General features: G+C 42.0%; 1 protein-coding gene across 8 annotated transcripts in view; it reads right to left on the bottom strand.

Moving 5' to 3' along the window:
• fat3a (FAT atypical cadherin 3a) overlaps positions 1-24,800 on the bottom strand; it is a 159,797-nt gene that overhangs the window by 37,807 nt on the left and 97,190 nt on the right. For 5 of the 8 annotated variants that reach the window (XM_058634784.1, XM_058634777.1, XM_058634781.1 and 2 more), the window contains 8 exons: positions 15,566-15,627; positions 13,481-13,795; positions 13,175-13,385; positions 11,218-11,286; positions 6,916-7,055; positions 3,325-3,600; positions 2,890-3,100; positions 46-2,774 (listed from right to left, as the gene is read on the bottom strand). In XM_058634784.1, coding sequence (XP_058490767.1) covers positions 46-2,774; positions 2,890-3,100; positions 3,325-3,600; positions 6,916-7,055; positions 11,218-11,286; positions 13,175-13,385; positions 13,481-13,795; positions 15,566-15,627 — 4,013 coding nt within the window. The remainder of the gene's footprint in view (positions 1-45; positions 2,775-2,889; positions 3,101-3,324; positions 3,601-6,915; positions 7,056-11,217; positions 11,287-13,174; positions 13,386-13,480; positions 13,796-15,565; positions 15,628-24,800) is intronic. The other 3 variants (XM_058634785.1, XM_058634782.1, XM_058634783.1) reach the window with 1 other exon arrangement.

The raw sequence follows: 24,800 nt of genomic DNA, 5'->3' as shown, positions 1-24,800 counted from the left end.
TTATGTTGCTGGGGATAAGAAACCCCCCTAAATTTGAACACTTACCTGTATAACCTTGGTTCCTACAGCAGCATTCTCTCTTAGGTCTGCCTCATATGCATTTTGCCCAAACACTGGACTGTACAGGTTGGCTTCCATCACCTTAACATGAACCTGTGCAGTGCTGGTGAACACCCCATCAGATACTGAAACATTGAGGCTGTGGACAGGCTCCATTCTCTGCTTTTGGTGACTAGACAAGGTGATGATTCCGGTGTTTTTATCCATAACAAAGTTCATTTTTTCATTTCCTGACAGGATGCTGTATTCCAATTTGTCAAAATCTGAGCTGTCTGCATCTGAGGCCTGAACACAGGTTACAAAGTGACCTCTGGGAGCTAATTCATTCACATATGACTCATAGAGAAGCTGGTTGAAAACTGGAGGATTGTCGTTCATGTCATTCACAACAACTACGACTGATACTTCACTGCTTAGTGGTGGGAAGCCATTATCAGTGGCCTTGACAATGAACTCATACTTCTGGTGTAGTTCATGGTCTAGCATTCGGGCTGTGAGGATTAATCCACTGCTACTATCAATGTGAAAATAGTCTGTGCTGTTGTGTGTATCAGAGAAGATCTGGTAGCGGACAACACTGTTCTTCTCTGAGTCTCTATCATTGGCAATGACTTGAAGTGCTGGGGTTCCAATCATGGCTGTTTCTGACAAAACAACTCTGTAGGACATCTTCTGAAAGATGGGAGGGTTATCATTTACATCCAGGACTATCACATCAACGTCAACCTCAGCACGGGCACCAGTTAGATAGTCTGTAGCTCTGATGGTCAGGTGGTAAGATGATGCTGCTTCATAGTCCAAAGAGTGGATGACACTTATGACTCCAGTGTCAAAACCAATGTCAAACTGAAGAGATGGATCTCCGTCAACTATCGTGTAGATGATGTTCTGACCTTCTGGACTAGTGGCATTGATGCCGAGGATAGGTGTGTGCACAGCCACATCCTCATTCACAGAAACAGAATAAAACGGTTTGTCAAATACAGGCATGGCTTTGTTGACTACAGTGATTGGAAACTCTATTGTAGTTGAAAGAGGTGGATAACCACCGTCTCTGGCATATATCACCATCTGGTATTCCACGTTGGACAGGTCAGATTCAAAAGACTTCTTGAGGGTAAGACCACCTGTCTGTCGGTTGATCTCAAAGTGACCATGGTCATCCTTTAGATAGTAAGATACCTCTCCATTAATGCCTTTGTCGCTGTCTACTGCCATGACTTTGAAAATGGGTGATCCTGGCTCAGCTTCTACTTGAACGGCTGCATAATATGGAAGTCCAACAAACACAGGGGCATTGTCGTTGATGTCCTCAACTTGAACTCTCACCATGACTCTGGCCACATGCAGATGGTCATGCTCTCTTCTTGCCTCAATAACCAGTTCATAAAACTCTTGCTCTTCACGGTCAAACGGTATACCTGTGGTCTGGATCACGCCCGAAGTAGGACGAATTCTAAAGCGGTTACCAGCATTCAGCAAGGTGTATTTCAGTGGTTCATTGAGACGGTTTCCAACAGCATTGACCACAGCCACTTTGGTGATATTTGACACATTCTCTTGAATAGATGAAGAGTAAAGGCTCTGGGTGAAGCTGAGGCCAGAATCCAGAGCTTCTCGGACAAGTATGGTGACCGAAGACATGCTGGAGAATTTCCCATCCGAAACTCTGACACTAAAGCGGAATCGTTCTTTGGAGAAGTTATTGTTCTTGACGATGATGACTCCACTGGAAGGTTTGATGGCAAAGTATTCCAGTGCTCCATCAGTCAGAGAGTAGGTAAGCTCTGTGGGGACATCTTTATCAGGGTCTATGGCTGAAACTTGCAAAGCCTCTACTCCTACATAGGTGGGAAGTAGCAGGATTGTTTCATAAGCATTCTGGGTGAAAAGAGGCGGTGAGTCATTTGTGTCAATCACTTGTATTGTGACTTCAGTTGGACTGTCTGCTGTCAACTGAGGCCTACCACTGTCCCTGACATGGACATGGAAGTGGAAAGTGGCAAATGTCTCATGGTCTAGATTAGCAATAGTTCGGATGGAGCCAGTTCCTGAGTCTACTGTAAAGAACATCTTTGCTGTGTCCTCAACAATCTGGTAAACCAACAGAGCATTTTGGTTACGATCAGCGTCAATAGCCTTTATTACTAACGGTGAGCCATCTGAGTCCAAGACTACACTGTTGACTGGTGCCGCTTCACTGATGCTACCATGATAATGAAGCAGCTGAAACACTGGGGGGTTGTCATTTTCATCCACAACCTGAATTAACAGAGTAGAATTTGAGGCCATGCCAGCCATGTTGGTAGCCCGGACTGTTAGGGTGTAAGATGCTGAAGTCTCAAAGTCTAGAGGCTTTTGAGTAGTTATCACTCCGCTGTATTGATTAATTTGAAAAACACGGGCTGCGTTTCCTTGTTTAATGTCATAAGTGAGGGTGGACTGACTGACTGCGCTGACTGTGGTAACAGATGTTCCAGTCACTGCCTTCTCTGAGATCTCAGCTTGGTACTCAGGCTGAGGGAACTTTGGACCTGCATTGTCAGAGAGGGTGACGGTGATACGCACTACAGTGGTGGTGGACAAGGGAGGGGAGCCATTATCGGTGACCCTGACAGTGAGAACATAATGGCCTATGTTGGACAAATCCAAGTCACGTGCAACAGTGATGATACCCAAAACTGGCTCAATACTGAAAGCATTTCCAGCGTTTCCTATAAAAAAAAAATCAAAAACAAAGTTATTATTGAAGTAGACATTTTACAAGCAGTTATTTGAAGGGTACACACAGTAAACAGGAACAATTACTCAGTTATCACTGGTGCCTACCTGCTTCAATAAAGTAGTGTAGCTCTGCATTCTCTCCTTTGTCTTTGTCAAGGGCAGTTACCTGGACCACAGCTGATCCCACTGCTGCTGACTCGTAAACTTGACCTTCATACAGTGCACTAGTAAAGATGGGTACATGGTCATTTATATCTTCCACCTCTATCAACACACGAGCCAGGTTCTTCCGATACGGGAACTCTTGGTCCTTTACCTGTGGAGAAAATTTAGGAATTAAATACACAGTTCCATTCAACATGGGCAATGTTGGTCCAAAAAAAGAGGATGTAGCTGAACAGACAACAGTCTAAAACTCTTTTTCTTTTGCCCTTAGCGGTGTGAAAAAGAAGGCTACATTTTTAACTGTTAAAGTTGGGGGCAGTTTGAACAAGGTCCTTAATATAATTAGCAATTCATCAAAAAACAAACACGTCTTACAACAACAGTGAGGATGTGCTGGGCGCAGGCCTCGTGGTCCAGCCTCTGAACAGTGTAGATGGTGCCCAGGGACGGGTGGATGCGGAACAGACGCATGCTGTTGGGGTCTATCGCACTCTGCAGAGAGAAGGTCAGCTGGTGATGCTCGTCGCGGTCTGATGCTAAAACCTGGACAACCTCAGTGTCTGGTGGTGTATCTTCGGAGATGGTGACATCATAGGTTGATTGGGAGAAGAGGGGGGTGTTGTCATTGTAGTCCATCACCGAGATGTGAACCTACAATTTGAAGAGAGAAAGACAAAGAAAAAGAAAGCGGAATGAATAAAGACATGACTTTTTGGAGTAAAGTCAGTCGAGCAGCCAGTGAACATGACTGCATGACTGAGTTTGCTAATCTATCGTTGCTGTTACCGTTTATTGTAACAATTTAGCAGGAAACAACAGGATGAAGCCATTGATTTCAGTCCAAAGAGCACATCTGTGAATTGTCTGGTGATTAATTAGCCTCTGGGGGCTAAAGGCTCATCATTTATTTTACAGTGTAGACATTGGATATCTGGCTGTATGCAGTTTTCAGTTTGACGAGCACTGCATGAAAACTACTTATGATCAACTTGCATGTTTATGACTAACAGGTCTCTGCATATGAATGCAAATGAATTTAAAGGTGATGACTGATGCATTTGGTAAATGTTTTCCACCACTCTTGCTCTCCGCACCAAGCACTAAACTGCAGGCAAACAAAGCATGCTAAAATGTGACTGGCCAAACTCCAAGGTTCCGGAGCCAAAAATTATACTCTCTCGCCTACACATTCTGCATATTCACACGGAGACTGTGTTTATAGACATCACACAGTGTTTGGTATATGCTTTTGTTACGGTATGTCTCCGTTTTGAGGTCTGAGGTGGTTTTTCTTTCACCACATGGACATGAAGAGTAATGGAAACAAAAGAATTCCAGATGATAGGTGCTGAGTAAATAAGTGTGGCACTTTCATACCACTTCAATGATGAAATAGAGAGTATGCCGAACATGATGGAATGCACGACATTTTACACACTGCAGAGAAGTCATGTAGGGTGTTTCGCGGACGGTGTGTGTGTGCGTGTGTCATGACTCATGGAAAGTTCCTGAGTCACAGATGACTGGTGATGGAGCTCAGCGTGAGTCAGGAAAACACAGGAGGAATGGCAGAAGCAGGTACTGAGGCAGAGCGTAAGGCAAGAAATCAAACATGAGTGGATTTCATTTAGTCAAGCGAAAGTGACAAAAGTAAAAAAAAAGCAGTTTGGCTGCTTAATCTAAAGAAAAAAAGTCTCTATTTCCCACTCAGGAGTTATATGGCATGGGTGGCAGGATACCGACCCTGGTTAAAGTAAGGGGGCAGGGATGGAAGCCAGGGGCATCAAGATACAAGCTGCTACTACAGCGAGGGGCTAAGCAGGGGGACAAGAGGTTAGGCTATCAGGTGTAATCTGGCATGAGACAGAAATTAGCCAGCCAGAAAGAAAAGCAGGGTGATGGTGACTGTGGCGAGGAAGCAAGGTAGAGAAGAGTGACAAAAAGCAGGATGATTATCCAAGTAGCATTAAAAATAGTGGGAATATTATATTATAGTATTAACAGTTAGAAAAGATACAAGTTAAATAAAAAAAACTGCTTTCATGGACCTTATGACAGTTTGGAGGACAGTGTCTCTGCAGACTGGCAGGACTATTCCCTCAAACTAATATTTTGTTCAGATCAAATAACAGCTTTTGAAACCCTCTTCAACCTACTCCTGTCAGTCCTCGAGTGAACATCCACATGCAGCGTGACGTACGGTTGTGAGGAGCTCTGCATTCTTTCAGTTCATTGCATCAACTCCAGATCAGTGAGGCCATGTGATGCAGCGTGCAGGAGACTGCGTAGTCTCCTGGAGCAGGTTGGAACGCTTTGGCCTTCAACCTGAGACTTACAGCACCTTTTATGACCTGATTCCTCTGACCCATCACTGAACACTTGAATATCAAAGACAACGGAGGACAGCGGCGTGAACAGTATGTAGAAGCACATGGAATTCTGTTTATATGACACTATATATCTGCAGGTGTGTTCACACATATGGTCTGCACTATAGTTCCTGAGGTCCTTGAGTGTGGGCAGTTTAAAAATGTCCTGCAAAATGTCTGCGTGAATCCCTGCAATCCCTTTCCTAGAGACAGTCACCAACCAGCCAATGAGATAGTGTTATACAAATACACAGGTACCAGTGAATCAAATCACATTCTACCATCCCAACGTTTTTGTCAGGCATCCACCAATCACTGCTTTAGCAACAGTAGCACCTCTTGCCATCACAGACACCGCTCCGGTAACTTCCCAAATCCGCCTCAAGCACCAGGCCCCCTTGCTCTCTTGCAACATTAGGCACGTTAAGTGTTAAAGTACACTTGTGAGTGCTCAGTGACTGTGTTGAGCACTCACACGGCTGTATTCAGAACCACGACCTTCTCCCTGAGAAGTGAAAGTGGGAACTTCTAAGCCATTGTACTATCTATGCCCCTGTCAGAATATACTTGCTGGAGTGTGCAACCATTACAAAGCACGAAACAACAGCGGGAGCTGGAGCAGGATTTAGTGGGGGAGGAAAAAGTGCCAAAGTGCAGGATACACACACATGTAGAAAAAAGATTTGCCCTGATTCTTCTCCAGAGAAAACATGAAGAGAAATGAAGGGAAACAGAGACAGGAGTTGAATGCTGCCAGGTGGTGGGTCTAAATTTAAACCATACTGCAGCAGTCGGCCTTCTGTTCTTTAACTGCGGAGACATTCTCTGGCAGCATGACGCCATGCTGACTCTCCATCTGGGAGCCTACCTCCCAATTTACAGGTGTGTGTGTCTGGGCCTTTTATATGTGTGTGTGAACAGATTATAATCATCATCATCATTATCATAATGGTAATAATAATCATCATCACCATAAGCACACTAATAATAATAATACTAATGATAATAATAATAACAATAATAATAATAATAATACAGATATATCAACAAGAAGAGTTGGCGGACATATGCTATTGAAGCATTTTACAGTCATTTATATTAGAAAGTTTGCAGAAATACTGTAATAATGTTTGTTTTTATTTTGTCAGACATCATAAAAAAAAAAAAAATATATATATATATATATATATATACTGTATATATATGTTTACAAAATGCCATTTGAACATTCAGTAAAAACCTCAGTTCACTTTAATAAAAAGCCAAATTTGAGCCTTAAACGTCTGAACTGTTAATCGTCTTTGCCAAACTTATAACCTTTGAATAAAATATGTGACTGTGAATATGAATATTTGACTCTTAAAGGAATACTTCACCAATTTGCATTTAGCTTTGTAAGAATGAAGATTCTCAACTGAGGGGAAACTGAGGTTGGGAAGCACAATTTTTCAAAAATACTACCCCTATTCTAGAAATACAAAGCTAAATGCAAATCGGTGAAGTATTCTTTTAAGTGTCAGACCTGTGATTAACTGTGTGCTCCCTTAAAGTGTTACATAAGTGCAGCCGTGCAAACAACGACACAGTTCCGTGGTACCTGCGAGTACGCCGTGTTGGTGCCGTCTGTGGCCTGCACCGTTAGGTTGTAGAAGGAGCGCTGCTCGGCATCCAGCGGCTTAGCAATGACGATAGTGCCCGCGGCCTTCTCCACGTCGAACGCGCTGTCGCTGTTCCCACCTGATCCACGGGAGGACGGTCAGACGGGAAGAGGGAAAGGTGCAAAGTCAGACATACAGATATATATATATATATGAATATATATACACACACACACACACAGAACATGGTTTTATTGATGGAACAATGGTTTACACTCATGTTTATTAATGTGCCAACTGCAAAGTAATGTGTTTAATTCATATACTAATTAGTTGACTGAGCATGTACAATGATCACACAGACCAGACAGCACATGACTGCTGTGCACACTTTGGATGTGAAGTAAAAAAAAAAAAAAAAAAGGTAAAAAGGTATGGCTGCTGACACCTGCACTGCTGACACACTTCAGAATCACAAGTAAGCACAAGCGCTGGCCATGCAAGCACACCAACAACATACACACCCTGTGTTCGTGTTCGTGTCCCTGTTACTGTCTGTGATGACTAAAATGTGGATTTGATGTCTTTGTGGAGCGAGAGCGCAGAACTCCAGTGAAAACTACATAATGTAAACTCATTTTTTAAAGTTTAGTTTGTGTCTAAACCTATACAATTAATGACAATGATGGTTTCACTGAGGGCAGAGAGGAAGGTCTGAAGAACTGACCAAAGTATTAGTGATTAGCGATGGCTCCATCAGGCCTTCATTCTCATCACCACTGAATTAAGAGCTTCATTTAACTCTGTAACAGTGTGTGATTGTGTGTGCATCTGATTGGATATAAGTTGTGAATTAAATCGGTTTAAATGTCTTCTATAGTCTAACAAGAGTTAGTTGTGCACATACAACTATAACCATAATTTTAAGAAATAGAAATTAAAACTTGGGAAGCAATTAAGTGTTCAGAGGGAGGCAGGACTTTAAGTTCATCTAGAGTGAAGACAACCGTTGCCAGCGCTTTTCAGATATTTATAGATGTACATAATAAGTAAATAACTTCGGGGTTACAGTACTGTAACCTACACTGTGCTTATGGAGACCACAAAATATTAATGAGCAAGTACAGACAGAGGGACTGCTAAACCAAGATTCGAAACAGTTCATCCTCATTTAGGTCATAAAGAAGAGGAGGAAGAAGAAGGAGAAGAAGAAGAAGAGGGTTTGGCAAGAATCCTGCTGAGGCTGGAAAAAGCTTCTGGTTTACCGTTGCCAAATTACAGAGAGAGAAAATCCAACACTCCGCAAAGTCAGGGAGGAAAAAAAACAACACACTTCTCTGTTCTAAATCGGTTTCCCACTGCCAGTCTCACCACAGAACAGGCTGATGTCTATCACCTCCCCCTGCAGCCGACAGGAGGCAGAGACGCAGAGACAATGTCATTTAGAGCGACTGCTTCAATCCTTGTTTTTCTGCATCAGAGCACCTGCTTTATTATACCACGCGCTAAAAATAAGACACAATCGGAGCCAAAAACTTTTTACAGGCTTCTGGCAGAGTCACAATGCCGTATATCTCAACTACAATGTATAATTATGCAATTATTTTTAAATTGTCAGTGTGTGTTTGTTCAAGCACGGCTTGTGTTCCAATAGTACAAAATGTGTTTGCAGTTTTTACAATGAATTATTTCCTTCTGTGATACATGTAGCCAAGAGTTCCAGAATGATACAAAAAAATCGGACATAAATGAGGATATGGAGTAATGTCCTGCCTGATGTCCATGATATCCTGTCTCTGAAACCCCTAGCGTTCTGTAACAGTTAATTTCTCATTTAGCAGATATTTCTTTTTGATAGAAATACTAAAAACTCTGCACTAACAAAATGTAAACACAATACAAACAATATATCTAAGGGGTGCCTTTTTTTGATGGGTCTACAGAGGCTTTACAGGTGCACACACGTCTATGTGGGCGTACAGCCTGTATATTTTAGCTGGTGAGCGTGAGTGTGTGTATGCACTGTGGACTAGACGGAGGCTGTCTGTGATCCAGTGTGTGTGTGTGTGTGTGCGTCTATAAATCTGTCTGGCTCAGTGTGCTGGGTGGAGCACCAGTAGCTTCATCTAAAAATGGATCACTGGTGTGTGTTTAGTGGATGTGGTGTGAGCACACAGTAGATTCTGTGCATTCTGCAATTTAAACCTGGGTTATCTGTGTGTGTGTGTGTGTGTGTGTGTGTGAAGAATGTAATCACAGTCACACAGATACTCATCCATTTGGACTTAATTTCCAAGATAAACTCCCTCTAGTGTAGCTGCCTTCCTCTTTAGTGACCTTTTTTTTCACTCTGGTGTTTGACAAAGTGCAATTTTAACCCACAATTCAGAGTTGATTTGAAACAATGCACTTCTCGTGTCGAGTGTGAGTTTCAGCCGCTCTGTACTTTTCTACAACACCTCGACGGGCTGCAGCACGATTGGTCGTACTCACAGTCCATTAGGCGCGTGATGTGAAAGCATGGAGGGAAAAACAAATCAAGAGAGGAACCTAAAAAGTTGACTCAACCCAGCTTTAACGGCAGACTCGCATGTATGCCGCAGAGGCGTCAGCTAATAACGCTTCTCATTCATTTGAAATGGGAGCCGTGTCAAGCATTGCCAAACTGCACTGTGGGTCTGTTCATGTGTGCTTCAGAAATTGAAAACCCTAGCTGTTAGTCATAAAATTATAGCTGGGTGTTCTTTCCTCTTCACAGCCACTGCAGACTGCTCTGCTATTTATTGTTCTCCACTCTGCTCACTCAAAAAAAAATAGAGAGTGACTAAAGCAATGTCACCATGTTCTTTATCTTGTACCAAATCCTTTCATTTTAAAGGAATAGTACACTCAAAGAAAGTGGAGAGGGAGCACAACGAGTGCTATCTATCAATATCCACAGAGAAGTGCAGATGCAATCCCACATTTGCAGTCATACATTTAGGTTCTGCATGCAGACATCCTTGTGTACCTTCACACTGACCATATAGCAGACCTCAACCAACTGGCAGTGTGGAAACTATGGCTTGGCTGTTAAACTTCAACATTTCTTTACTCCTCAACCTACAACCCCACGTTTATTTGTCTTACTCATATTTACTTCTTCTACTGTTCTTCTAACTCCTCACTCCTCACAAAAAGAAAACCAAGAATAAAGTCGTAACATTATGAGAGTAAAGTCGATATTAATCAAGCAAAGACGATCAGTTGCAACCTGCGACAAGATGAGAGATGCGGAGAATTTTGTGGTTTTGAAGTTGTATTTTGGTTCACAAATAAGGAAGTACTTGATCTTTTTGGCACATCTGCACCACTTTATCATCAGCATCCGGACTTTGAAAAGATTGTGCAACAAACTGAGTTTGTTTCAAAGAAAGAATCACATCTAATCATCTCTTTTGTGGAGGAGGAAATGGCTGGTTGTGGTGGTCGCTGGTTACATCTGCGTGCTGTTCAAAGAGGTTTTTTGTCGAAAGAACGATTAGATTGACACCGGAACTAAGAACATGGATTTATGGATTCTTATGATTCGTAATATTACGAGAATAAGTAATAATAAAAATGAATATTACTTTTCTTTTATTGTTTGTCCCTAATACTCCGTTGTGCTCTTGCCCTTTGTTTCCTTTCCTCACATTTTAAGTATTCACACAGTCCACTTGTTGGCTGTGAGGAGTGGATGCTGGGTATTTGGGTTTAGTCATCAGTTTCTGGGTGTGTTTTTCCTTTTCTGCAGAATGTTTGGTGCTTCCGGCTGTGTTGTGCTCCCTCAGTCCCAAACCAGCTGCCCAACAGTCAACTGCATCCATTAGAGGAGCTAATGGGTCAGCACACAGTGGAAGATTTCTGTGCATGTGTGAATGTGCCCTCGTGAGGGCATGCATTAATGCCTGAAGGAATGTGTGTACAGGTGCTGCTAACAGCAGGTCATTAGACAGAGCTGTCACCCAGGTAACCCCAGGGTTGTTGCCATGGGAGCAGATAAAAAGGTGATGGAACCTTTTTCCCAAACATTCATCCCTTCAATTAACCTGAGCAGCAATGTAGTCCATTAATGTGAAACAACACACACACACACACACACACACACACATGCATGCACGCTCTCAACCCAACTTTTCACAGGAGCACGTCAGCAGCACAGATAAGAAGCACAGACGTGAACGATGGGCATCGGCGAAAAGGAAAGAAAAAAAGGGGGGAAGGAAAGGAAAAGGAAATTATACAGCAAAGTGGGGGAGTGGAAGTTGGAAGTGAGATACCTTCTGAGGAACAGTTCCTGCCACAAGCGCTCTGCAGAATATAGAACATCTCACGGAAAGACCTGGGACCTTCCAGGCATGAAGCATTGAGGAAAGAGAGGAGAGAGAAGGTGAGACAGGAGGGACAGACAGACTCAGAGACGAGGACAACAGGACAACGAGGTGAGATGGAAGTAAGAGGAGGAGACAAGGACAGACGCAGAGGCAGCACCTGCTTCTGATGAGCCGAGGAAAATGATTCATTTTGGTTACCAACTACGGCTACACTGACTCATGGGCTTGAACCACATTTTTGATGATATAAGTGGAATCATATAATATTATAATGACGTCTTACTAAAAGACAGTGATTAGAGTTAATATTCTGTTTATAGCGGTGGGCGGGTATAAGTTTAAATTTGGGAGAATATCCTCATGAGGTGGAATCTTTCCTTTCTCTATATCAAATTATTCACAAGTGGAAATTAAAAACTCTTACAGTTGTTGTTTTTTTTACTGATCCCTGCAGGAAAACCTCACTGCAGCACCTTGACTGGATTATTGATGTTAAAACAACCTCCATCAGCTTTTTCTCTCCTCAGATCTCAGAACTGAAAATTACGAGTAATACGTGGAGCAAAGAAGTGCTTTAAGTCACTGATTTGATGCCCTTTCAGTTTCATATTCATTTTCTAAAAACATTTCTGCATAAAACAATGACAACCCTTTTATCCATTGCAGGAGATTTAGTCCGTGTGTGATACTGAACAGTTACTAGTTCAACACAGTCCTGGACCTGTGCTTTTTTGCTTATATGGTTGGTAAATATGTACACAGTTCACATAAATACATTAACATGGCATCAGACTTAAAAATCAAGACGGTCATTTCAAGTATTCCTACCATTATTTTCTGTCTTCATTCGTTTTTTCCTTTACTTCACAAAGCTGCCTTAGGTACCTTGAAATAAGCTCTACAAGACTAAAGTATTATCCTTTTTATGTAGCGCATACTAAGATAAACCAAGCTGTCAATTCATATTTCCTAACAGTAGTGACATAACGTGGCTGTGATCTCAGAGAAAGGAGACGTACACAGTTAAGAGTCACACATCTACACAGAGAGAGACAAATGGACAGAGACATTAAGGGAAAGAAAGAGGAGAGATGGGAAGGATGGAGAGCCAAAGCTCAGGCCAGAAGGTATCTCCAGCTGGATACACACCGACTGTCACTGCTCAGTGACAACAAAGGGAAAGATGGATGGTGCATTGTGGGATCCTGGTTGCTGCTGTCCATCTAGTTTGGACTGAGTCGGTGCCCACAGTGCTTGCATCACAGCAAGGAACTGTCAGTGTGTACACATGTCGCATTGAAAGGCGTTAAAAACTAACATAATTTAGAATCAAAAGTAAGGATTGTGAAATCACTTTAACCACACCAGGATCCTTTTTCATCATGTGTGTACATAAAGCTTGGCGCAGTATCCTTGACATAATCTGATTAAGCCTTTTAAATGGGTAAAAATTGAACTCTGACAGTTCAAAGGGATTTAAGTCTGTCATGTTGGGTAATTGCCACTTATAGGGAACGTCACACTGGCACTAAATCTCCTAAAAGGATAGTCCCTTTAAAAAGAAGTCTCGGGATAATAAACGAAAAGTTAGTTTTCTGTCCTCTTGGATTCATCTGGAATCTCTGTAAAAAACTGCCAAGTTTTTGTCACTGCTTTACCTCCCACAGGGCATACAGACCGAGCAGCTGGACAAGCTGTCGCCATGGTGACTGGGATGGGCAAAGCAGAACAGATCATGCAGCGAGGCCATAAATCCTAAGCTGCGCCTCATATACACCACCTCACATTATCAGTGTTAGTCCAACACACCATGCACCGAGCCTGGAAAACACACACTTGCTCACACAGCACAAAGCTCTCCACTGGCTGAGAGACGAGCATCCTCACTGACGGGAGGTTTTACCTGTGATGTCAAACCACAAGGGGGCGGTAGTCTGCTGCAGGGACACCACGCCCACAATCTCAGCCACCTTGTCGTTCTCCATGACAGTAAAGTTGTAGAATGCCTCGTCGAAGAGCAGCGGGAGAGTCAAGGGAGGAGGTCGGCGGACCCACTCGATGTGCAGACGAGCTGTGGAGGACTTCTGAGGACGCCCGTTGTCCGTCGCTTTGATCTGAAGACAAATACAGAAAGTCCTGTAAAACTTCTGTGGTTATGTCCTGACACAGGCCAGCAGACATGCTTTATAACTGATCAAAGTGTGCGCACAGTCAGGATGTCGTAGCTCCCCGCAGTGAAGGCTTTGCGCGATGATACCACAGCTGTCTTGGGGTCGATGAAGAACTTCCCCTCCTCGTTTCCGTCCACGATGCTGTAGGAGAGGTCACTGTTGGGCCCATTGTCCCGGTCGTAGGCAAACACCCGATAGATGGCCTCGCCCTTTTTCCTGCGCTCTCTCTCGGGAAGTTTGACCTGGTAAACCTTCTCTGGAAACGTGGGCTTGTTGTCATTTTCATCCAGTACCTGAACCATCACCCAAACTGTTGTTTGTCTGGGGCTAGGACCGCCATCTGACACCAACACCTGCACGGGGCAGAAGAGAATGACACAATGAATACAAATCATACGTGTAAGTGTCCATTTCAAGGCCTGGAATGTGCCTTGAATATTAAGGTGTGTGGTTTGGAGGAGACACATGCTGTGCTTCTCTCATCAGACTACTCTTGAATCACAGAAAACCGAATAGTCTATTCAAGGGCTACTCTTTAACCCATTTTTTGTGTTCTGACTACCCATCAGGTGAAAACCTTTTAAAGTTTGGCAATGTAGCAGGACATTTTCTGACTACAAGAGGTGTAAAACATTGAAATCTAATTAACCAGTAATCGAAAGAGCAAAGTTGTATTCACAAAACTGAGAGGAATCTGCAGTTCCAGCGTCCTTTGATAGAAGACAACAATCTACTCTAGATAGAAAAACTAGGCATGCCTCACTACCCATGCAGATATCTGCCAGAGAGTCTTTTACCTCATTCAAACCACTTAGCTGTAACACTGTGACACTTAACAATCTCCAACTGTGGAGCAGACATTTGCAGTTCTCGAGTATATAATGGATCTTACTCCTTCTGTTTCCGATATCCGATCCAGGGATTTGGCCAAAATAGATACCAGTGCTTGAGTATTGTATCGGTTCATTACTAATGACAACTAAAAATCTTTGCTTTGTACGAGACATCTGAAGACATCTTGAGACATCATCTTAAGCAGTGTTTCCCCCCGTTCTTGCAATTCTTACCGCTCCTAATCAGCTCTTGAGACTGCAGTTGGCAGTGATTAAGTGTGAAATATTCAACGACACAACCCAAGGAGATGGGCAGTTCATTATATGTCCATTTCCCTACACGGACGAATCTGCCCACACCTCCAGTGTATTCCTCGCGGAGTCTCGTGGAGTTTATTCTCCTCAAACACGCCGGCTGCACATGTAGCGCAACACTTTCCATTCCAGTCTGTGGTACACTTTCGTTTTGGTCAAAAAAAGACAATGAAGAAGAAAGTAACCATGGGAACTTGCCCAAGGTTATATGAGAAATACCACTGTTACCACCACAAGCACAACTGGCGCACACATGCGTGGAACACTAGACTGATGCAGACCCTCCTTTAAGTAAGAATGGAAGCTCAGGTTTGTGCAGAATTGCAAAGCTGGTAAGTATGACGGTGGACGTTCGAGTTCAATAACTTTGCTGCTCTATATTGTATGTGGGGGCCCTGACAAACATGAAACATAATAACAATAGAGTACAACCTATATGGTTATTATATTGAGTAGGAATAGAAACTTTTTCATGCAGCCAAATATAAGATGCACTAAGCAGACAAACAGTCTTCGCACACAAACGAGAACAAGTGATGAGAAAAGCAGAGGTACAATTTACTTCCAGTCAGAGCAAAGCAGAGCAGAGAGAGGTTCACATTATTGTCTAATGGAGACCAATACACGCACCACAATCCTCAGACTATTTCAATTATGGCGCTAATGCAAACCTCACTGTGGAAAACAAAGAGCAGACAGGTCAGTGCTTCCCTCTCTCTCTCTCCCTGTTTCTCTGACTCATCATATTGATGAGTAATAAATCATTTTAAACGATACCCAAGTCCCAGAAGAGGTTCTGAGTGGAGATATACAGTGATGGTGCACTGACACTCTTTCCTCTGGTAATGAGAGTAACAGAGTCTGTAATGACTAATGTGTGTGTGTGTGTGTGTGTGTGTGTGTGTGTGTGAGGGTAATAAAATACTCACCTTTGTGTACACGCAAACACGCACGCACACATAAAAATGTCCTCACCTCTAAAACATGCTCTGTTTGTTGTTCACGGTCCAGCCTCCTTGAGGTTGTGGTGATTAGACCTGAGAGAGAAAACAGAACAGGAAGTTAAAACACACGCAACCTTAACCGTAACCTGTTCATACCCAATCTTAACCTTAAAGGAATACTTCACTGCTTTACATTTAGCTTTGTATTACTAGCATAGGGGTAGTATTTTTAAAAAATTGTGCTTCCCAACCTCAGTTTCCCCTGAGTCGAGAAATATCTTCATTCTTTTGTTTGTTACGTACCTGTTAGCATAACTGTTAGCAAAGATGGCGGACACTGTTTACATTCTGGGACTGAGGTCCCACCCCCCTATGAGTGGGTCTAAAAAGTGCTTAATGTGCTGCAGTTTTAAGCCTCAGACCAAGGCTAGGACCAAGTGTCAGTGGTGGGCACCTAACAAAGAAAAGAATGAAGACATTTCTCGACTCAAAAATACTACTCCCAGGACCAGATTTTGGTCTCCATGAGGACTACTGGTCCTGAGAAGGTCAGTGTTTATGCTGGAGAAGTGCCTAAAGAGGTAACACACATACACACACTACTGCATACTACAGTGCCACTAAGCCAAATGAGCTAAGTGCCATAGCAATTAGCTGTGGATGTCAGACACGATGACTGACTTGCTGTAATTACACGGAGATTGGAGCAGCTGTGGCGATGCAGACGGAGCAGCTACAGCAGCTACGATTACACAGGACAAGTTTATGATGCTCCGGATAAAGAAAAACTCTGCGGGCGGAAAAAAAAAAGACGGTCTGCACAAGAAAGATGAGGAAATACCAGGACATATGAGGGCACAAAAGGTCGCCTGTGCAATTACTTTTGTTGCTGAAGAAGGTGGAGACTAAAGTTCAGCAGCAGAAGAAAAATACAGGTTTTGAGACATGCATTTGTCTTAAAAGCAGGCATTAAAAGAACATCGACTGTATATTCAAGTATTAATGCGATTTAGGACCAACTCGAAAAAAGGGACAATTCCTAATAAAATAATTCTAATACACAGTGTATATAATTTGATCTATCCAATAATGTCAAAAACAACAACACTCTTATTTATCCACAGGACATATTCCAGGACTGGAAAGCTGCATTATATCAACTCTGGGTTTTCAGAACAGCTGTATGTGAGAAGCCATTAGACCTGAAAGCCCCTAAAGTCAACAGCGCTAACAATAGTGGTGCGTCATACACTTGTGAATCATTTTCCGTTGTTTAGTCACAAATCAAATGACACACTGATCCAAACGTGTCATTATGGTGTTAAATGTTAGATCTGGCTTTGTGTATTGATTTCTGATGGGTTTTGGTGACGGAATTCTAAACGCAGTATTGTGCATTGAAGCATCCTCATCGCAATAATAACAATAAAAAGCAGAGGGACAGTGGTTTCAACTGCAGCTGAACTGTAACAGTCACTTCTGGAGAAGATAGACCTCCTATTTACAATGAGGAAAACATTGGCATATAGTAGGTAAAATGCAGTTGAAATTGTGAGGACAAACCAAAACCAAACCACAATTATAACTAGGAAACGATTACCATCACTTTTATTTTAGCCACCCAGTGTATCAAGGAGTAGAGGTACAGTAATTACCCGACCAGACATAATAGGTCATTTGTTCTAAAGCAATGTTCATGCTGCTTTTATATCACAGCTCTGCAGTAAACAGCTGTAAACAATGTCATGCTGAGCAAACACACTTTAAGTAAAACATCTCCTTTTCTTTGCGAAAGAGCTGCGGCTTTGTGTATCATCAGTACATTGTGTTTCCATTGCTTTACATGTGTTATATTGACGAAAGAGTCATACAAAAGCATATTTGGGATCTTGTTTCCAGTCCTAAGCTCTGCCAGAAGTGGGTTTTGTTTTTTTAGGGCAACAAAAAGTGAATTAAACATGGAGAGGTCTGTGAGCAGGCAGAAACCAGGACAAGTATGCATAGTGTGTGTGTGTGTTAGTGTGAAGCTGGTGAAGTCGACTGACTGCTTTTTATGCATGGAATAAAATTAGAACAAGGAGAACGAACAGAACCATCACAAACAAAAACTTTCGACACCCTTTTCCGTCTTCCTACCACACGCTGACGTCTACATCAGCCACTGGAGACAGCTCGGTTGTCACCAAGTTGGTTGTGATCGGTTGTGAGTCACAGAACCTGTGGCTGATGTCATTTGTCTCCAGTGGTTATTCATGGATGCAGGAGGAGATTAGGGGAGGATGATCACATCCAAGCTTGAGGGCCATATTTCAGTCGAGGTGGAGGTAACTATCCTCCGAAATAATGCACAGTGCATTAGAGTGTGGCTGCACGTATGTTTCCGGAGACCACTTGTGATTGAATTTCACTTCGCTGCTACTTATGCAAAGCACAAAGTCTTCAGAAAGCAAATACATCAGCAAACACTGAAAATGCAAATCTGAAAATGTGAAAAAAAAAAAAAAAATCCCTTGCATCCTCTCCATTATCAGATCTGCTACTGAATGTAATGGCTTTTCTTGTCCCACTCCTTCACAGACAGACAGACAGATCGACAGAGACAGACAGCTGAAAGACAAACGACAGACAGAGATTGAAATCATGTGTTGATCAGTGTTGTTGTGGTGGCAACACATACATCAATGTACCAATACTTCCACTGTGAGACTGCAGCAGGTCAGAGTAGACGCTTTTTTATGTTGGTTTTTCTTTTTCTTCATCAAACACTCTGCAGATGAAACTCGACAAGCGACTATTTTTCAAGTCATCCTGCAGCTTTAATTTGTAGGATTTGGAGTAACGGAGTAAGAAGAATCTGCGTCTTCAGAAGTACAAAGAACAAACTGTTCCTCTACTGCCAAAACAATCTTATATAAAACGTAAAGCTTGGTGCAGCAGAGAGCCTCTCTGAGAGGTTCTTCATATATGTCAAAGAAGCGTTCCCATACAACACCACATACAGCCTGTTTATCACAACTGTCATAAAAATATATGACTACTCTTCTTATTTCTCCTCTGGGGACAGCACAGTCTCTCTCTAACCTCTCGGCTGACAAAGCCTCTTCAGAAAAATAAAAACACTCAATTTGAAGAACTTGACAGGAGAGATGGAAAAGACAAAAAAGGAGAAAAAAGAATGGAGAGAAATAACAGAAATGGTGGTGCTGACTGGAAAAGACGTGAAGGTAGGGTAACCTTTCTTCAGGTCATTCAAACACTTTTTGTGAATAAGACAAATTCAGCTGTGAGCCCACATCGGGTACAGAACTTCTCCTGTCTTCTGTTCCTGAACAAGAACAGAAAGGGTTTTTGCGAAAGCATGAAATGCAAACTTTGCTCGACAAACCAGGAACAGTCGAGCAGCATTTTTAATTATCGAGCATTTCAAGCGATGGGAGTATAACCAGGCTCAGGAGATTGTAGTTTGATGAGATAACTGTTCTAAGAAGAGACACATTGTTACTCCTGAGCCCACACTGTCGTTGGTGTTGTGACAGTAGGTTCTAGTGCTGAATGATTTCGTAAACACAGGTATTGCCATTTAAAAAACATATATAGATTTTTGTATGGGTCACATGGTTGGTATGGTGGTTAACGCTGAGACCCAGGTTTGAGACCCGGTCAGAACAAGGGCCTCTCTGCATGGAGTTGGCATGGTGTTCAATGTGTGCATGGTAGTGCAAAAACATGCACAGGTTAATTGGACACTCTAAAGCACATGTGTCAAACTGTTGGCCCAGGGGCCACATGTGGCCCTCCAATCAATTACATGTGGCCCGCCCACCACTGTGCAAGGTGATGGAATAGAGACAGAATATAAGACTAAATGTATTTGCCGGCAATATTTTTTATAATAGTAATAAGACATTCGGTTGTAATCATTGCTTTATTAAAAGTATTACACTCAACATGAAATTACATATATTTAAGCTGTTTTAATCACAATTATCCTCGTCATTATTTGCTAAATGTTCAATTAAATTTTCTGTGCATCATAAATATGTTTTTATTGTGAAACATTTTATATCAAAACAAGCAATTTTATTTTGCAATTCTGTCTAATATCACAATGAATATCTTATATTGACCACCGGCTACTAAATAGTTGTTTTTGCCACTTTTTTTCCTCTATGTCGGCCCCCGCTTGACCAGACTAGATGCTCATTGGCCCCCCAGGTCATTTGAGTTTGACACCCCTAGTCTTAAGTGACTGTAGGTGTGAGAGTGAATGGTTGTTTGTCTCTATATGGCTCCAACTCCTGTGCTGTGACCCTCATATAGAGGATAAAGCTGTAGACGATGAACCGAAATGAATATATTTTTGTAAAAGATAAACCTGGTGGAGCATCATCACATGAGACAACATCAACAACATTAACTTCTCCATCTTTTAATGCAAGGATGAGAATTTAAAGACATGAATTACCAAACCCTTAATCAGATGTGCTGCAATACACATGTCCTAAATTGTAGCTTTGTTAACTGCATTATTTCAAACTGCTATTTCTATTTAAAATCAATATCTGTGCAGCTAAAATAGGTAAGTTAATGTGAATGGGCTGTTAACATACTGTACAATGGCCAAGTCTGTCAACACAGAACATTTTAGAGTGCATTGATAGTCCAGTTTTGACACTGGATGTAAGAACCGGGGTCCAACATGTTGGTAAAATTGATCAGTACTGACAACCTCTCCACTTAGCACTTAGCAGTGGAGTGTTCCAGTTCTTAAATGCAACCGTAACCATAAGAGAAAAGCTACTGACTAATGAGAACACAAGTGCTAGGTTTGCTTTATTAGCAGACAGGCTGACAGGCTAACAAGCCAGGAGCAGCTGACTGCAGTCCCTGTGTTTGTGTTAGTGCCACGCTATTAGCGGCGACAAAGAACACAAAGTGACAGCACTCAACAACTACACAACACACACACACACACGTAGTCTATACACTTCTGCACATAGCCAGCTTTTATGTCACAGCATCAAAGTGACAAATGACAACACACCCACAAAAATGCCCGACACATCTCACACACACACACAGGATATTAAGTGGCAAACTGATAGAAGACACAAATACACAATAAAGTTACAAACAAACTCTGATTACTACACACACCCACACGCTTAAACGCATGCTTGTATAATTAATATAATCAAAGCTCATCGAGTGCGCACACACACACACACACACACACACACACACACACACTTCTCTGATAGAAACCTAATTAATAAAGACCAACAAAAACACTAAAACAAACAAATAAAATTGCAGGGTCACATGTTGCCTCATGTTAAATATGATTGCGATACTAATTCACCGTCAGTCCTCATTTACACTGATCACAGGGGGATTCAAGCCACCAATCACAAACAAGAGAGCTGAGCGAGATTACAGTAAAGACATAAACACTCTAATCGTGTTAAACTGTATATGCGGAGTCTCCATTTTGTGTGTGATTATTGAGGTACACTGAAATGGCCACTTTATTAGGTACAAAGCACAAATAATAAAGTGGAAAGAGTGGGATCTGTGTGTGTTTTGGCTGGTGAGCTTCAAGGTATGAGAAGTTCTTGTGCATGCCTCGGTCGGCCATGTGAGCCACTCTAGCAACCCGAAGGCATTTACAGGACAAAGTCATTTAATGGACAAAAACTTGCCCTCTAGAGTGGTAAAAACATGAGGAAGTGTCCTACTGGCTGCCATTCAGATGCGGCCTCTAAAACGAAATATAAATACAAACTATTTAGTTTTCCAGTGGAGAAAAGTGATGCAGTGCACTATAAGACGCCCTTGCAACTTAGTTTCCTATGGGTGTCCTTCCAATCAAAAAGGGTGCCGTTATGAAGTTCCATACTGCCGCTACATGACAGTGTCCCAAAGGGTGTCCTTAGAGGAAATGATATTCAGAGCTGTATAGAAAATGCCCATGTCAGTGATATAAAGTGATGCTGTGCTGTAAAGGATGTGCCTGTATACCTGTGGGAAATGTGATGCTCTGTAGTTGCCCAAATGGGATATGACTCTGTGCCTGTTTGATTTAAAACTCATTTAGTGTCCTCTTCATGTCTATTTAGTGTCCATATCAAGGTCCACATGAAATTCAGTCCCCAGAGACGGGCCGCCTTTGGACCCTGGTTGCACTTTGGACATCCCTGCCTTAAGTGTACTAGTGACGTCTGCCCACCGGTGCACAGTAGATGCCCTTTTAATTTTCATTACTGCCCTTCCAAATGTCTGTGCATCCCACTGAATATCAACAAAAGTCTATTACATCCAAATCATAATCAAATTAGTTTGCACAACGCCGATTAAGCTCGGCATCGTTTGGTAGTATTCCCCCATGAGGTCTGATAGTATTGCTTGACAGAGGCCATTTTCAGATGAAGGACAGACCATAATGTCACATCATTTCTGCTCATGAATAGGAACTGGCACTTTTTAAAATCAGATTTAAATCACCTTTCTTCCCCATTCTGATGCTGCTGAACTTGACCATAAGGTATTTACCTTAACAAGCAGGTGAACAGGTGAACCTTAATAACGTTTCCTGTGCAGAGACATCATGCGTGTCCAATGCAGCATTTAATTAAACAAAGAGGGGAGAAGAAATAAGTTGTGCCTTAATGGAAAATCAGATGATACGGCTGATGGTGGTGGCGATGTTGGATTAAGGCCAGAAGCAAATGCTTCCTCCGGGACCAAAACAGGTTAATCCACCATGTGTGTGTGAGACAGCCCTCTAACTCAGATCCACTAATAAATTAAGAGCCACGAAAATTGAATAATAGAATTGATTTAATAACATACATTAAAAGGTCCTCTCTAGCTGCACCACTGGGCCTTTGGGGAGAGGAGAATTAATATATAGAAACCTGTCTCTCAGAAATTACCTTTCCACACAATTTAACTGCATTCTCAAATCCGTTTTGGGAGGAACACATTTTTCCACCAGATTAGATTTGTATCTAACAAATCACCAGTAATAATAACATACACCAGGCAGCAGACAGTTCAGGACTGTATACTGAGTGATTTGTGTCAGATTTTATGGGTTTATGAGGGCATTGTGTGTGTGTGTGTGTTTTTATTTGTTTTTTTTGGGTAGAGAGAGACAGAGAGAGTCTCCTCCAACAAAAGACTTCCTTCCAGTACCACACACACAGATCCACACAGATATCCTTTTAAGGACCCTGCACTGATGAATTTTGACAACCTAAATAAAGACTTATCCCTAATCTTAACTTTACCACAGTTCAAATATTAGCCCTAAACATAACCATTTCCTCGGAAATTAGGTTATGCCTCATTAGGACAAGGTTTTGGTCTCTGTGAGGACTACTGGTACCAACAAGGTCAGTGTTTATGCCAGAAAAGGTCCTAAAAAGGTAACAAATACAAGTATACTCACACACACACACTGCACTGGTCGCTGCAACAGCCTTATGAATGAAGCAGGAGCCTTTTGGCAAAGCGATTATGCAACATTAGCTCAAAGAGCCTGGCAGCCAACAGCTTAATTGCTGTTTAAGTCTGCGAATGAGAAACAGGATAAGAGACCCAGGGAAGAAATGGGTTAGGTCTGTGTAATGGATTTGACAAATGCAGTGAAAACTGAGGACCAGACATGGAACAAACTTATATTAACAAAGAACTTTTATTCATTTCATTATTGGGAATGAATACAAGACGGAGGAGAAGGACGGTAACTTAATATGCTCCAATCAAATGGAGAAAAAGAGCTCGACTGTCAGCAGGCAGCCACAAACTGAATTAGCTACATATGGAAATTAGCTAATACATACATCTAGTATAAACCATATTTCCTCTTACTGGGATACTGTTCACTGTCTCTGATACAAATCCATTTCATAAATAGACTTAATGACAAATGGAACAAAATGCCAAACATCAGGGGACCTGCGGTTCTGAGATCAACAACAGAACTTTAACGGATCTCTTGCAAAAGTCAGTGTACACGTCTACCACTCTCGCTTCCCAACATCTGTCTCCGAAAAACAACGTTCCTATACAACTAAACTGGATTCTCGATTATGTTTTGAATTTTAAGACCAAAATGATGTTATTATCATGAAATATGACAGTATTCTAACCCCTTGTGGCACTTCTCACTGATATAACAATTTCCTGGCTATAATTCTGGTTAAGTGAAGGCACAAAAAACAACAAGATAGAGGTATGAGAAGATCTTTGTCCTCAAGTTTGTATATCCAGAAGGTGATTTCACCTCGAGTCCTTCTTTTCTGCTTTAAGATACTTACTACTTACTTGGTGATCCACTTCAAACATTATCCCATTTGGTGGACATCTTGATCTCTATAAACACACATTAGAATGTCCTCATGACACCCGAAAAACAAATCGTCTGATGTTTGATATTGAACTGGTCTTGATCTGTGGTCTGCTGCCTCAGGATCTTAATTTCACGCATTTCAGAATTGCCCTAAAAAACCCCCTGTGATCTACGTCACGACTGTTGTTACATAAAAAACAAACATAATCTGGCAGCACATGCGTTCCTTATTTGACATAGTTGAGAGTGTTGAGTTTGGCTGTGTGGGAACCAGAGTTGGACTTGTACACGCAACCTTGTGTGCTGACATAAGGCAAGAGGCGGGATAAATTCAGCATACATCCCGGACGTATCAAGGCTGACGCGTAGACACATTCAGTCACATTCATAGAGCTGTGAGATAACAGCTTCATCCACTCATCTACCGTGCGACGACCTTTAACTCGTGATTTACTCGTTCTGCAGCCTTTTATACATCCTTCTAAATGTACAGAACAAATCGAGGCAGGAGGTGTAAAGGAAAACATAATTGTTCCAAGCATCTGTCATCACAGCAGCTCGCACGCTGCATGACTGCCTTCAATCTCAGTTGATTAACTACTTTTAAACTCCATCTGGAGGCTGCAGGTACATGTTCCATCTGCACTCTCGATCCGCGTGACACATTATTGTCGGAACGCAATTACAGTACATACATCTCATGTATTGAAACGTACGTCCATTTCATTTTACACAACAAGCCCCGGGCTGTCACAAAATCACCATAATAATTCAAATATCCTGAGCAGATACAGTATATTAAATAAACTAACCCGCCTGATGTGATTGCTGGAACTGCTTTCCTTATGACTTCTGAGTGCTGCTTAATTTCTCACATTTGGAGTCGCACCACCTGTGAACCCTGATGTCC

The sequence above is a fragment of the Solea solea genome, chromosome 7 (assembly GCF_958295425.1).
Source record: "Solea solea chromosome 7, fSolSol10.1, whole genome shotgun sequence".
Classification (NCBI taxonomy): Eukaryota; Metazoa; Chordata; class Actinopteri; order Pleuronectiformes; family Soleidae; genus Solea; species Solea solea.
This window is presented reverse-complemented; position numbering and strand designations above follow the sequence as displayed.